Source organism: Topomyia yanbarensis, chromosome 1 (assembly GCF_030247195.1).
Source record: "Topomyia yanbarensis strain Yona2022 chromosome 1, ASM3024719v1, whole genome shotgun sequence".
Taxonomy (NCBI): Eukaryota; Metazoa; Arthropoda; class Insecta; order Diptera; family Culicidae; genus Topomyia; species Topomyia yanbarensis.
In genome coordinates this window covers 56437785-56453870 of record NC_080670.1, presented here as the reverse complement: position 1 = coordinate 56453870, position 16086 = coordinate 56437785, and the positions used below count along the sequence as shown (strand labels likewise).

The 16086-nt window shown below is 37.6% G+C and overlaps 2 protein-coding genes across 19 annotated transcripts in view; one reads left to right on the top strand and one right to left on the bottom strand.

Annotated features, from left to right (window-relative positions):
* The window catches only part of LOC131677666 (chloride channel protein 2), a 176606-nt gene that overhangs the window by 62835 nt on the left and 97685 nt on the right, over positions 1–16086 (bottom strand). The window lies entirely within an intron of this gene.
* On the top strand, positions 5183–6248 carry LOC131677668 (non-specific lipid-transfer protein-like 1). The gene is made up of 2 exons (XM_058957606.1): positions 5183–5379; positions 5449–6248. The coding sequence occupies exons 1-2, from the start codon at positions 5253–5255 to the stop codon at positions 5637–5639; spliced, it is 318 nt and encodes a 105-aa protein (XP_058813589.1). The 5' UTR covers positions 5183–5252; the 3' UTR covers positions 5640–6248.

The window sequence follows — 16086 nt, the reverse complement described above, 5'->3', positions numbered from 1 at the left end:
AAATCCTAACTTATTAGTCATGAGTGCGTTTCGACTTCGTCTCTTCAGAAACCGACATTAACTTTTTGTCGGGATAGATTGCAGAGGTTTTTGAAGAGATGAAGTCGAAACGCACCCATGACTAATATTATAGCGAACCATTGCGCGCTGAGTGATTTTAAATAGTATCCGTTTCAAAAGTTGTTCGCTATTGGCATCTTTATGCAGAAAATATATAGGGGGCGCTACATGCTTGAGGTGGATATTTTGTGTATGAACCGTCAAATTGGTAGAAAAATTTCAAAAGTTTATGTAATTTTTGCATTGAGAAAATTGACCATATTCGTATAAAAAGCTAAAAGTGAAAACTAATTTTCTTCAAGATGGCATAGACTTTGTCGACAAAAGAGAGAAACTGTCGCGAATTTTTAAATCTTACTTTCAGAACCGTAATAAAAACACTTCGTAGAAAACTGTGTATGCTCGAAATGAGAGCTAATTCTTACCAAAAGTGAACTTTTATTGGTTTCGTTTTGATGGGTTCATTAAATATTCTTAAATCAATTTCGAAATCGTTTTTCTTCCACTCTGAGTCCATTATTCACGTATTTAAGGAAAAACATCAAAAATTATATCAAATCACTTAGTGTAGATATGAAAAACACACAAACATCCACCCTGTTCACACTATTTATCTGGAGATGTTGCAGAAGGAAATATAGCTTTGCAGCAAAATACCAATTCGGAAGATGAACCCAAGCTGTCTTGATGCCTTATCCACGATGTATGAAGTAAGTGGTTTGAACGTTAGTGCTGAGTCCATGATGACTCCGAGATCATTGTTGTGAGAGTGTCTTGGAATGCTTGAATCGAAGAGATGGTTGTAAAACTGAATCGGATGGCGTTTCCGCGTGAACATAACAATTGAGCACTCGGGTTTCAAACCATTCTGTTTAGTACACCATGTACGAAAGATCTCCAGTTCACTTCGAAGGAACTTGTCAGATTTCCGATTAAAAATTAGCTTTTTACACGTTTTTAAAGTTTATCATACGATTGCTAAAATAGTACGGTTGTCCGGATTACCAGCGTTTTAGTACAGAACGCATCGCGTGCATAAAAATAAAATTGGTTGTCAATAAAAATGCTATTGGGTTAAAATGACTCGAACTCATAAACAGTCTTCTCGACTATTTCATTCTCAACAAATTGAAATATGTTTTTTTGCCGAGCATGCTTCAGGGTTAATTGAGTTTATTTAAGTTATATGGCAGTTTCATCAAAGCTTGACTGAGTAAATCTTGTTTTATCATGGTTTTTGACAAGAACATGAAGTTTTTATTAATTGTCGGGTTTTAAGAGTGTTCCTAAAACACTTGAAAGCATCATCCATAAAATTTCATTTTTAATAAGAGCAGTTCTATAGTTCTTCAGCAGTTTTTCTTGTGAGCAGTTTTAAAAGACATTGAATCTTATATATATATATATATATATATATATATATATATATATATATATATATATATATATATATATATATATATATATATATATATATATATATATATATATATATATATATATATATATAAGATTCAATGTTTGTATGTATATAATTTATGGAATCCCAAACGGTTTGACCAATTGCCGTCAAAAATATACATAGTAGGTATTTGAAATGGAGCGTGTTTGTGTGCTATTGGTTGGGGATTATCTGCCCGCCAGATGGCGCTTTGGAACAAATTGTGTTTCACTTTTATTTCGTTGAAAGTCGCAGCAACGCGCGACAGGTATTAGCTTGTCTTTTTTTATAAAAACATAGTTTTAGCAATTGTTCCAAGGCGCATTGTGTTTTTCTTATCTTGCATAATAGGGTGAAGTGCCTATTTTCACCATACTAAGGAGAGCGCCTCACTGATTTATTAATTATTCGGCCTACAAACAATGGAATGCATACAAATTGGCATCAATAGCTTTGCTTCGTTGTTAAGTACCAAGATAATAACATACATGCGCTGAAAACAGTAAAATTCTCGTGTTTGAGCGCAACGAAAACACGAATCGAGTGCCCCTATTGTTGCGCTACCATTTGACTCAATGCGTTGAACAAAGATGGCAGACACTGCTCTAACCAACGTCTTCAAATGGGTAACGTGATAATAGAAACATAGCGATAATGGGCTCATCACCCTATCGGAAAACGGATCATGCCATGAAAGTTTTCTAAATTATAAACTAAAAAGAAAAACAAAAAACTATCATCACTTATGGTAGTTTTAGAATAGTTTTAGGCAGGTCGTAAACACTATTATAAGAATGCATAGATGAAACCAAAAAGTTTTAAGAGACTCTTGGACAATATTCTTGAGAACCTTCTTAATTGTGGGCCTCTTTCGTCTAAGGAATAATTGGTTTTATGAATCTAGTCTTGAAAATATCTTCCAGTATACCGTAACAAAACATAATTTGCGGTGTTACCTGCCATTCCAAAACTACTTAACCGATACACATTCTATGTTGAAATACCTAACCCCTACGTTGAGTTTTTGAGATAAATTTTCAATTAAGAGGGTGTTTTACTCATTTTAAATACAAATTACAATTTTTCACGAAAAATTTCGCCTTTTATGAGTAAATACCCCCTTAAATGAAAAATTATCTCAAAAACTCTACGTAGGGGTTAGGTATTTTTAACATAGAATGAGTATGCAAAGTTTGAAAGAAATCGGTTAAGCAGTTTTAGAATGGCAAGTAACACCGCAAATCATGTTTTTTCCAGAGACGTTGTACAAAAAGCTCCGTCACCGAGTCGTTTGTCGATATATTTGAATAGAAAAATTACAGCATTTTCATGTTCAGCAAATGTTTCACATCACGAAATCTAAGTCTTATGCGAAAAGACCGGAAGTTAATAGCCCCCGTATTTGGCCGAAGCACCACTTCTTGCTTCTGTGAGTCACTCATATCGACAGATCACCATGGTAAGTATTAAAGTAACAGCTTCTATCGTTCTCCAGACAAGTCACCTAATATAAAGCAATTGTTTTTGTCGTTTGCTTCGCGCTGGCTCAAACAGAAGCTAAAAGCACACCGAGTATCGTGACTATTGTCACTGATGGTTGGAAATGGAAATTTTCTTCAACATTTTATTAATAATTTGTTCAAACTAATCGAGATACAACTTTGTTAAGAGTTACTGAAATACATTTTTCATCTTTAATTAATTTTTGAATGGTGGTGAGGAGGATTTGCTATCCTCCTAGCCCACCCTCTGGTTACCTTTCTGTCCAATCGGTTACTTTGAACCGCGTTGTGTGATGCCCAATCTGGTACAGCATACTCCAAGATGCTCCGTATCACTGCGCAGTATATAGATTGCAGTGTGTAGAAGCTCACGAAATCAACAGCGTTCCGTTCCAACAAGGCCAATGTGCAAAAGCTATCATTGTTGTTGGTGTGATGTGACTTCTCGCCAGACGGATCTAGAAAACTTGAGTAATTCCTTGTTGAAGTGCGTCAATTATGTTGGAAGACATCGGATTATAGACAAATTATTTCACAACTTTTGACAGACATTTCAGTACCTGTAGTAATTTTCAATATTGCTAGGCTTTTCAGCCTTATGAATAGGAACTATAGTAGCTTGCTTCCATACATTTGAGAAAACATTTCCCGTGATTGAACGCATGAATATAATGCTTACTGTTATATAAGGACGCTAGGGTACAATGTTTTATAAGGATGGCAACTTATCTCGATCAGGCCCTTTCAACGGGTCAACGCTGGGCATAGCCGCATCATTTACGTTATGATGGGGGGGGGGGAGGTTGATATTATAGGTTGGTGATGTTTCAAAATACTGTTGGGATGGATCGCCAGGAGGGCTGGTAAACACACCTCGAAAATGATCGGAAAACAGATTCACCGACTCAGCTGCGGACTGCGAACTTTTGTCTCAAAGATGGACAAAGATTTTCTGGGATACTGCCGAAGCGTTTTCGGCTATTTATTAACGTTCAGAATGTCGAGGGACGTGTCCAGAAATATGGGATTTATTGTCTAGCTGGTCTTAGGTCGTTGCTAATAACTGACGAAATTAATTCGAAACACAAAATATGACGTTATCTAAGTTAGAGCAAGAATAGTTATGGAATTTGCTTTTCGACTTCGTCTCATCAGAATCTGACACCAGCTTAGTGACAGGACTAAGCTTGCGCTGGATTTACGCTAACTCCAAAAAACTAAAACACACCCCTACTGCGCGATGTCCCGCAATAAAAGAAGTTCTGGTTATGTTAATGAGAATTTCTGAAGTGGGAGAAGAAAACTTGAAAGTCGAAACGCGAATTCCATAACTAATTTAGTTATAGATTTTGTGACGTAAACGCGCAAAACCGGTTTAAAACAATTTTCTCCTCACTGTAGAAAAAATTGTTTTTAACTAAGGTTCCTCTACTAAGGAGAAATATTGTATAGTACAGTTAGCTGTTATGCTCGTCAAGTGCGAATTCTTTTTATCCATTTTTCCCCTCAGGGAGTAAATTTTGCATTAGAAAATACTTCCAATAAAAGGATAGTGGAACATCAGAGTATTAAAAACTGTCTCATATCTGTCGTTGTATGTTATAATTATAAATGGAGTACAAGTCAATTTCTCAATTTGGTATGAATTCATCAGAAACCATATTTTAGTATTAAAATAATAAAAACCCCAAAAAGTAGGCAATAACAAGGCCGGACATAGTGCGCTGCTCTAATTCACAGGCTCTAATGGTGACAATAGATAAAATGCACATGGAGAAAAAGAACTCAACACCATACATTGAAAAGAAACATCGTGAAAACGGACTGAACACCTCATATAGTCAGATAGTGAAATGTGTTACGAAAGCTGTAGTACATGTGCTCATCAATGACACTGATTTTAAGCCGTATCAAATGAACGAATTTAATTAACAAAAACAAATTACACACTGCTCATCGTGACTCCCAACGCCAGCTGCTTGTCCAATGGTTAATCGGTTAATCTGGGTAAAGCAAACCAACTGGAAGTAATTTCGATATCGGACAGTCAGTTCAGATTAAGAAGTTTAGCCCCCCGGTTTATAGTATCTATGTTGTCAATGGTACCGAGAATGTAGCATGACACGTCTACCACTTTTGCGCCGGCCAGAGCTCCTATAAATGCTTCCACTTACGGTTAACCCATTCATCAGTTATCGAACATATCCCATTAAGACAAGTTCAGCTCTCCTAGCTACTCAACTAGAACAATGAAGTGCGACGCAGTCATTGAAAAGATCAAGGCTCGTGTGTCCGGAATCGATGCCGCAGGACCCCGTAAGGTTCTTGGAGTGTTCCAGCTGACGATCGAAGCTGCCGACGGTAGCCACGAGCTTGGTAAGATATTTGAGAAACATTAATTAGTGTACCTCCAACTAAAACGTTTTACTCCTTGTGCTGGTACAGTGGTGGATCTGAAGAACTTGAAGGTCTCCGAGGGTAAGGTCGCCGACGCTGATGTCGTGATCGTTCTGAAGGATGAGGATTTCATTGCTGTGGGAACCAAGGCTATTTCGGTTCACGAAGCTGTCGAGCAAGGCAAGCTGAAGATAACCGGAGATGAGGCTCTCTTCCAAGCGCTGGTGGATGCTATCTAAAAAGTTGCGGCTGGAGAAACGTTCAACGGTACGACGGGAGCACTCAACGTGGATCGAATTGATCAAGATGTGTTTAATTCTGGGACGATAATGACGCGAAATAAATGGCGAATGAAGAACTAAGGCAAGCTATGTATCTAGTTCTAAATTTGCAGAATGATTGAATGTAGCTGTAGCTGATTGTAGCACACATCATTGTTCAATGTAAATAAAACTCAAAATATACGACTTTTTAAAATCAGAGTTATTGAATAAATTTAAATATGAACATTAAAATAATCGACTGGTTATGCTTTGATTCCACAAACTTCTTACATTTTTGAGTATCATATAAAACGGAATAAAAATGTAGTGAATCAGACTTTTTGATATGATATAAAGTAATATTGTTCCAAAGATGTGTGTTGTATTGTGTAGAAATGTTGTTACGAAAAAAATAACATTATTGACAGGATTCAGATGAGTGGACGAGGAAAGTAAATCATAAGGGCAAATTCCATTAATTTATTACTATGTAGAAGTTAGCTATAAACTTCAACCGTAAAACTCGGACTTGGACGTCCTTCGCTGTCCTACTAATATTTTAGATAAAGGGCAAAGGCAAAAACAGCATTTTTTAACATTGGAATCATTCCTTTTAGAGTTATAAAAGAAATAAGCCTTATGTAAGAGAGTTGTGAACTGAACCTCTTAATATCCGTACCAGGCAGTCGACTTACACACTGTTCTATGTTCGCCGTCCCTTTTCCATTTATTACTATTAATAGGCAAATCTCATGTCTGCTAACTATGTATAATATATTGTACATGCATGATTTCCCTAACCCGGCAATAATGTCAAAAATTTTACTCAACAACTATCAGTTGAATTGTTTTTAATAGAAGTTTACTTTCTAACAAGTTACAAACAACATAGTGTCAAACAGAATGCTCCGTCGCTGACGCAGGGTCAGGCCCAATTTGAAACGTTTCAATGTTACCTCGCTAGCTGTAGAGAGCATGGTTTGGCAGTTTGTCAGACTTTTCCTTAAGAAACATGCAGGAGAACTTTGGGAGTTTTCCAATACATGAGGTAGTTAGTTTTGGAGACGTTTCCAATAATTGTTAGTTATGCCCATTGATGATCCATAGAGTGCCCAGAAAAATGATGATTTTTTGAAAGCTCAATCGGCCCACCCCTGAGTCCATTCTTAGTCCTACCAGGAGTACTTGTTCTTAATTTGAAGCAAATCGGACAAGTCTAGCTACCGGACCAACGTGCCTGAAGTTTGCATTGGATTTTTCGACAATTTACATGGAGAAAACCCACTAATTCGCATTTTCGCCACTTGGCGGCACTGTATGCACAGTATTATCACTGTAAGTGAAAAAAAGAAAGATAATTTAATTGCCTACAACTTTGTCGAAGACTGCTAGTGAATCCGACTTTGTTAAAAGAAGTTATTAAACTTTTAGCGAAGTGACGTCTGAGTGAGTTTTGCATGGGGCCTAGCAATGCATGGTTGTGTATCAGTGCTCGATTCCCACCAACTATACATTTTTGTGAGATAATGGTTTGATTTAGCTGAATAGTATGTTCAGAAGAATTGTAGTACATAATGCGAGTTATGTTTTGGTTAGAAAATCTTAGTTCCACCTGTGACCGTATAGAGGGCGCCAGTACTAACTTTTCATAGAAGTGAGATAGTGTATCGAGATGTTCGGAAGAATTATATAAAAATACTTGTTCTACAACTTTGTGGAAGACACTTAATCCCTATCTCTCTCCGTTGAAAAGTTAGTGTTGGCGCCCTCTATACGGTAAAATGTGGAACTAAAATCTTCTGAACATACTATTGACCTAAACCTAACCATTATCTCACAAAAATATATAGTTGGTGGGAATCGAGTACCGGTACACAACCATGCACTGCTAGGCCCCTTGCAAAACTGACTCAGACATCACTTCGTTAAAAATTTAATAATTTATTTTAACAAAGTCGGATTCACTAGCAGTCTTCGACAAAGTTGTAGACAATTAAAGTATGTTTCTTATTTTCACTTATAGTGATAATACGATGCATAGAGTGCCGCCTAGCGGCGAAAATGCGAGTTAGTGGGTTTTCTCTATGTAAATTGTCGAAAAATCCCATACAAACTTTAGGCATGTTTGTCAGGTAGCTAGACTTGTCCGATTTGCTTCAAATTTGGAGCAAGTACTCCTGGTGGGACTAGGAATCGACTCAGGTATGGGCCGATAGGGGTAATTTTTTCCTGTCACTCTAATGATCCACCTTCGGTTTGATTTTCACTCAACCATCACCCATTTTGTTGTTATTATTTAGCTACCTATCATGCATTTCCCGTTTCAGGCTACAAACAGAAATATCAAACCTTGATCATTTTCAGCAAGATCCAGGGTGCTCTGCACGCCATCATTGAGGGTCCAACTTTTCTGCGTGACAACGAGAACAAGAAAGTTATCGTAACAAAACGTATCAATCAGTGGGCGCGATTTAATACAAATCATATTCAGCGGCTATCGCTTATTGGACATCGTAATAAAATTAATCAATCAGTTTGATTGAATCAATTAAAATAAAAATGATTGCGTTGCACTTGTCTACAACAAAAACATTTAACAATGATCGAATGTTTCGGGGGTAATGGAAAGAAAACAGGGCAGTGTGCTATGTTCCCAATCAATGCTCAGGGCACAATCGCGAGTTGGAATTGCCCCGAGGGAGAAGACGATTGTCGCCGAAACAAATGTGTTTATAATCTTATTTATTATCCACTTAACCCTATATGGATAGTATCTCGGTTGATGGAGTCTTCCTGTCTTTGGAATTCTGGGTCACATCGAAAGTAGCCATTCGAAATGATTGTAGTCTGACTTTCAACACATTTTCTTGGTGTTTTTGTTTTCAAAAACATGGTTTCTTCAAGCATATATTTACGTTCTCAAATCACTGCCCGGAAATGCATATTTTGCTCAAGGACACTTCCAAGAATAAAAATTACCACAATTCAATTCTATGACGAAGCAATGCTGTTTTGTTGATTAGATTATAAATGCACGTCAGTACAGATTCGCTTTAAATCGCTTAAAACGGGCTACAGTAGAAGCACACAAATAAACAAACGAAATTTAAGACGGTCATTGATGTTTCCTAGCATTCATGTATTTCGCTGTGAGATAAGACTTGTACTCGAATCTACAATTCATCGTGTGCGAAGATCAAGGCTTCGCAGTTCATCGGCATCGTACTACATCTTAGCATGCTGGCGCCTTGGTACTCTGGCGGAATTAAATGCATCCCGTTCACAATATACTTGGTATATTAATAGCTAGGTGAACACAAAAGCTGGAAAAATTGCAGCTCCTATTTCAGAAATAAAACACTGGCATTCCATGCAAATGTTCAAGCTCTATCGGAATGTTTCCACTGTCAACATCTTAATCAAGTTCTTACATGTACATTTAGCGAAATTATTTCGAAGATGTGTTGCATTTTTATACTTGTGCAAATATATCTATTACAACCATAATCTGACCAAGACCTTCGTTATGTGACGTTATGTGACGTTATGTGACGTTATGTGACGTTATGTGCTCAATTGGCGCCGGCATTTGACATGTTTAATTCTCTTCCGTAAGCGTCTCCAACTAAATACAGGGTGATTCATTATGAGGTTTTTTAAACTAACCTGACCCAAAGAGAATAGGGAAAGAGACGAAGAGTGAAAATCAGTCAAAACGGCAACACTCCCTTTATAATGATTTCAACACTAGAATTTTGGCAACCGCTTCCACAGGCAGCACTTTAAATGACTCCTATTATATTTTGAAAACAAACCGTATGTCGATCGTTGGATTTGTTTATCAAACGATGGGCATTTCGAAACAAAGAGATGAAATAATTCTAAAGCTTGTTTTTACTCATACATATACTCTAGAATGCACCTCACAATCACGATTGAACCAAATTCTGACGAAAATTGAAATTTCTTTTTTAATAGATGTACAATACTTATCTCCTCCAACTCAGGCATGAGTAATGTTTATTTACATTGCACGATTGGTCTGCTTAATAAGGTATTTTTGGCTTCACACTATTCGTCTCTTTCCCTATTCTCTTTGACCTGACCAAGACCTTCGTTATGTGACGTTATGTGACGTCATGCCCAATTGGCTCCGGCATTTGACATGTTTAATTTTCTTCCGTCAGCGTCTCCACCTAAATACAGGGCAGGGTGATTCATTATGAGGTTTTTTAAAACTAGTAAGAACATTTTTTGTTTCGATTATAGAGGTTTTATCCTTAGGGTCATTCGTCTCTGTTTCTAGTTAAAGAAATTACTTGAGAAAAGTCCATATCCTGATCCTCGGGAATCGAACCCAGATGTCATTATTACATGACTTGTGTGACGCCGTTCTCTTTGAAACAAATGTTGTCGGCATTAAGTTCGCACAGTAATCAGCCTGTTAACATGACACGATTCGACAATTTCACTCATTAACGTAACCATTGATCCAGATAAGGGTTTCATCGCTGAACAGAATATTGGCCGAAAACTAGGGTTCTTTGTCAATATTTTCAAAAGCCTAACACTGATTTAGCGTTAATTAACATAAAGCAGTTGAAAAATTTGAGGATGATGAGCCAGTGTTAGTCGTTCCAATATGAAATGGCAAACTTTACCGAACAACAACAGCTTGACAGTGCTGATAGCTCCAGTTAATCATTAGAAAATGACCTGAAAAAACCTCATGTTGAATCACCCTGTATGAATATACACGGAGAACTTTATGTAGTCATCGATAGCATATTTTGCTGTTTGCCTCTCTTTTCTTTGAATGTAAATTTTATACATTGGACACATATTTGGTCTATCCACACATTGAATGCATACTATACGTATATGCTCCAAAATGCATAAAAATCGCTGCAGAATAAAATAGACGTAAATAGAACATATGAGAATATTTTTGTTTCACAGTACAGAAACTATAGTTCGAATCAATAAGAAAGGGAACGGACATAGCGTAGTTGGTAAATCGATTGTCTTCTACGCAGCTCACCTGGGTTCAATTCCCAACCCCGCCCATAGGGTTAGAGATTTTTTCGAAAAGAGATTTCTCAAACCTGAAAGGAGGCGAATGACCCTAAAGTTAAAACCTCTACAACTAAAATAAAAAAAAAACTCAGTAAGAACTAGTGCCACATTCAACGGGAATGGTACAGGTTTTTTAAAGTTTTCTTTTGTACAGTTTCTCCCCGTCAAACCAGTCGCGAAATTTGAGCCGGAATTCCAGCTACAGCTGATTCTGACTCGGAATCAATCGTTTGATGTGAGGCGGAAGGTTACAAAAGTCTAAAGGTGGTAATTAACTACGCTGATTGGTCCGTACAATTCAACCAAGCAGCGAGCGTTACTAGGACTGCCCCTTTGTTATCCAATGAACTTCGCCAGGTATAAAAACGGAACATAAAAAAAATCGTCGGTTTGCTTTTTGACCTCGTAGCAGCTGCTACATTTTGTGTCAGCTCAAACTCTTCGGTTAGATTATATTCAATGGCTGCCGCCAGGCGTGCCAGTTTCATGCATACAATGATCAGCACACATCGCAGAAAAAGCAGAACGCTCTTTTTTCGGAGTTCAATAAACGGATTGTAAGTGCGCGCGTGCGAGAGCCCCACTCTCTTGCTCTTTAAATTATGTGTGGCGGGCTCAGATAAATTTATAATTTGGTTAATTTTCTTTTGGCAAGCGGTAGTGCGATTGACGATGACGGTTTGATTAGCATTGGTTGTTGTGTTGTGTGTGGCTTATTGGATACTGATATGATATGCTTCTGCTGTTGATTTGATACTCGGGGTAAACTGGGACAACTTGTTACATATCATCTATGTATATGCTACTATAAATACAGTTTTATAACGATCCGTAGAACCAGATTAATTGTATAACTGCTGCATGTATGACGGGATTTGTACATACACATTAAGACCGGTTTATTTTATGTTCGGCTAAATGATTTTACTTATTTCGCAGTTCAACTAGTGAAATGCTCCATTAAAAGTAATGTTCTGGTACTACATTCGTTGTCGGTTATTATCATACGTGGCAATTGCAAGGTTATTGTGAAAACTCCACGCTAATAAACCTGCTTGGTGAAGCTTTGAGCACATTATGTATAGGGCATTCACCTTAACTCTCTAATGCTGACATTCCACGCGCAAATGCCCTTCTGCTAGCTCTTAACTGTAGAGTAAGTTCAACTTACAGTAAATCCAAAAACTATTTGTTATCCGATTTGGCCCTTGACTTACTTTATTTGTACATTACTTTAAAGTGGCCTATTTCTGAAAAATATTCGCAAGACGAATGCATTTTGATCCCACTATACATGTGTAATGAAATATTCAATAATCAGGGCCGGTGGGTAACGTGGGTAGTAAAGTTAGTACTACCCACTTGAAAATAATCGAGTTGCTAATTACCCACTTGAAACTTTGGAAAAAAACCTAACATTTGATTTTTGCCACGCATGTGTCTCGGGTGCACGTTTGATATTTTCGAGGTATGACCAAGATTCCATTTGCACAAACGCATCGCAAGTGATTTATGTGAATGTAATGCAAGAGTATGTAGGGGTAGATGGGGTAAAATACACCCTTAAGAAAATATAATCATATATTACATCAATTGGGAGAATATAATTAATGATATCATTTAGCCAACATTTTACTCTGAAATCACAATCACTTTGCAAAATATTCAGGGACATAAAAATATTCAATTTTTCAAAATCATTATAAATTGCTCTTTGAAAAATGGACAGGAGGGCAAAACGCACATGTGCGGGTGTAAAATGGACCACATCAACGGGCACAATGCATCAAAACAAATATCGAACTGGCTGATTTTAATGTAGAAGAAAGCAAAAATTGTAGCATTCGAATTAACAGCCCAAGTGCCTACTTCACTGCGGTTATGCCTCGAATTAACAGCCTAAGTGCCTAGCCTACTTCACTGCGGTTATGCCTCTGACATTACCTACCCAACTTTTTTATAACACTACACGTATTCATTATTCGCAAGGCTACCCTCTTAATTTTGTCAAATTTAATATAAAACAGTACACACTGCTAAAATTGTCCATCGAGACGTTTGTGACTTTGTGTTGATTCATTTTATTGTACACTAGCGCATGAAATTCCATACGCAAAATAGCGGTCTATTAATGCGTATTTACTAAAAAAATTCTCCATTTACATTACACATCGAATTTGCTTGTGTGGTTTGTAGTTACATTCTAATTTTGAACCGTGTATAATTGGTATTACGATCAACGATTGCTCAAACAAGAATCTGTATGAATCGGTCAAAAGAGAATGGAACAATAGTGTCTCATGCGACAAAGGTAACATACGGTTGCGATGTAAATGTATCTCTTCAAGCCACAGGAACAGATGGCCTGCCATACGAGATATTTCTTTGCGAATTTCGACAGCTTAATGTGTTGGAAAATCTCTACCACCATTCCTGTTCCAGTAGACCGATAACATTTCTGTCCAGGAAGCTGTTTAAAGTCTGCCTTGACGTAGGATTCGTCATCTTGTACCACGCAATCTTCATGTACAGCTTCCGCGATTGTATTCTGGCCGACTTGTTTTGCTTATCGTCACGATTTGAAGTCACCATCGTCTAGTTAGTCGACTTGTCCGGCTCGTTTTTTAGCTAGATGCACGGTTCTAGATGACACTCCCAGCTTGCTTGCGACGGCGTTAAGCAGCTTGATTGTATTTAGAGTAATGCAGCGAAGAAGACGTAATTAGGCGAAGCAGTTTTACTAATACCCGATACGAGTTTGAAGGGACATAAAATTTTGTCCCCTCCAGTGCGATTGCCATTGAAAATATTCGCTTACTGAAGCAAGAAAGAGCCAACCCCATGTTTTAATAGATCCACGTAAGATGATTTCGAATCGGTGACCACACTGACAATCTCCACTTTGTGAGCGGGCATATAGACACGGTAGTTCTTCATGAACGATTTGTCGCCAGTAATGTCATTTGCTTATTTTAGACAGAGTATTACAGAGCTTGTCATGGCGAACCTGCTAGATATCTGTCCCGACTGAATAGTTCTGCATCAGTTCTTTAGAAATCCTTGATCTGAAATGAGATCAGATATGGTCCGATCAATGTCAATGTGTTTGATTTTAAGCGGAAAATTGAAGTTTGATGGCGAATCTTGTTCGATATGTATTTCACCATCAGTTAGGCCCTTCCAGGAGAGTTCATTTGTGCGAGGGCCTACAGCCCGACGCAATATGAAAACTTTAAGACTGCAAAGAAAGAGACATAAATGACGAGAGATACAATAAATTGAAAAATGAGTTGGGGATAGTAAAGCAAGAATGTGGCCTCCCATTTGCACTCGATGTATGGCCAGAGGCAGTGGAAACTGAATTGGTGTTGCCTATTTCTGGTTGAATTGACCGAAACCAACGCCCAGTTTCAACGGCTGGCTCATTCATTCACTTCCCAACTGATTGAAATTTCATGCAGAATCGAATGCTTGAGTGCAGAGGAAATATAAATTCATTCACCGACCAAAGCATTCATTTGTTGTTATGTGGACAGTTTAAAGGCTCGATTATCCCTCTCAGAGCTAGCATAAAAAATCAGTTTGCATCTGAAACTGAACAAATGCGAACGTGAACGCGCTGCATCGAAAGAACGAATGACGAGGAAACGAACCAAAAGGTTCACTCATCGCGGCTAGCATGAAATTCGTTTCTCTTGTCAACTCACGCAGTGATGTCAATTTTTTAAGCTCTGGCCAGAGGCTACTGATTTTCTCAGCAACTGACACGAAGAATGCATAACCTTTTTGTGTAACAGATCATAAAAGCATCTTTGTTCCACACGCATGTGTAAAAGCATGGGTGGATATTATCCGAAACATAATCGGAAGGTCCTGGCGGCACTTGCACTGGTAATTCAAATCTGATGATTCACACCGTAATCAATAAACAATTTGGCAGGTCACAACTCATAAAAATTGTCTCCTCAGTACACTGGCCTTGATATACAGCCTTCTACGTAGATGATCCATCCATTGCCTTTTTTATTTCGATTATAGAGGTTTTAACCTTAAGGTCATTCGCCTCTTCGGGTTGGAAAAATCTCTTATGAAAAATTTCTAACCCTATGTGCGGGGTCGGGACTCGAACCCAAGTGCGCTGCGTACAAGGCAATCGATTTACCAACTACGCTACGCCCACCTTCCATCCATTGCCTTCAAACACGTAGCGTCAATCGATTTCGCGAATATACAGTTCAAGATTTGAACACGAACGTACCTCGGTCGAATGTTTTGGAGATCTGGTTTTGCAGTGTTATTATAAGTTTCCAACCATTAATCATAACGGGTGGCGAAGAAACAAATATTCAAATGAATTCTTCGAATTGTTGTAGACGGGTTTAATTCACCAACACCATATTATTATACATAAGTTTAAAAAATACCGTGTTTGATTTTTATTAGCTTATTGTATGTTTCCGTGTTTTACAGTGTTGCCATCAATTTTTGAACCTGGCGAATCTTCCAAAACATTCAAAAAAACCATGCAAATAAAGTGAAGATTCCATTTCGTTGATGTATAATATGGCCAGAAACTGTACATCTAAAGTCTGCCGGAAAAAAATCATAAACTTATTTTTACAATTTCACAAAAGCTTTAATGAAGACTTCCACGAAGATCTGGCTGAAATTTTTTGAAATCGTTACCTTAGATTCCTATGAAACTTTACACATTTAACCGGCATGGAAGGCTAAACATTTTAAACAGTCAATACTATTATTTTGACTCAAGAGCAATTTTTTAAAAGGGTGTGAAACTTTCTACATGAAGCGATTTCGCAAACAAAAATTTTTCGATTACCGTCTTTTATACAACAAAACTATCTGAGAACGAGTTACAGGGAATGAATACTTCTCAACGATTTTTTTCATGCAGAAGTTTTCATTCCTTGTAACTTGTTCTGAGATAGATTTGCTGTTTTAAATGCAGCAACCAAAAAAAATTGAAAATAATGCACGCAGAAACGTCTACGGCCTTTTGAAAAATTCCTCTTGTATCAAAATATTGCAATTGCCAGAGAAAATCATGAACTGAGCACAATGAATACCTCTGGTGTTCTAAAGATGCTCTATGTTGATGTCTTTGCGCGAAATAGGCTGGAAATTTTCGGTAATACATACTTTGAAATTGAAACAAAATTTGTTAAAATTTCTCTGCTTAATTTTCCATCGGCGTCATATTCCACTTTCTGTTCCAATTGTGTGAGAAAATGATAAGTCAACCGAAACGTTACTTCCACTGGGAAATTTCATACTTGGTGTTGCCAGAGGGGAAGACCTGCTCATCCAGTTTGTTTCAATGGAATGT

Bases quoted from the DNA above. Each gene is read 5' to 3' on its own strand.
- LOC131677668 (XM_058957606.1), top strand. From the start codon at position 5,253: ATGAAGTGCGACGCAGTCATTGAAAAGATCAAGGCTCGTGTGTCCGGA. The intron at 5,380-5,448 runs GTAAGATATTTG...GTGCTGGTACAG, and splicing joins CGACGGTAGCCACGAGCTTG to TGGTGGATCTGAAGAACTTG.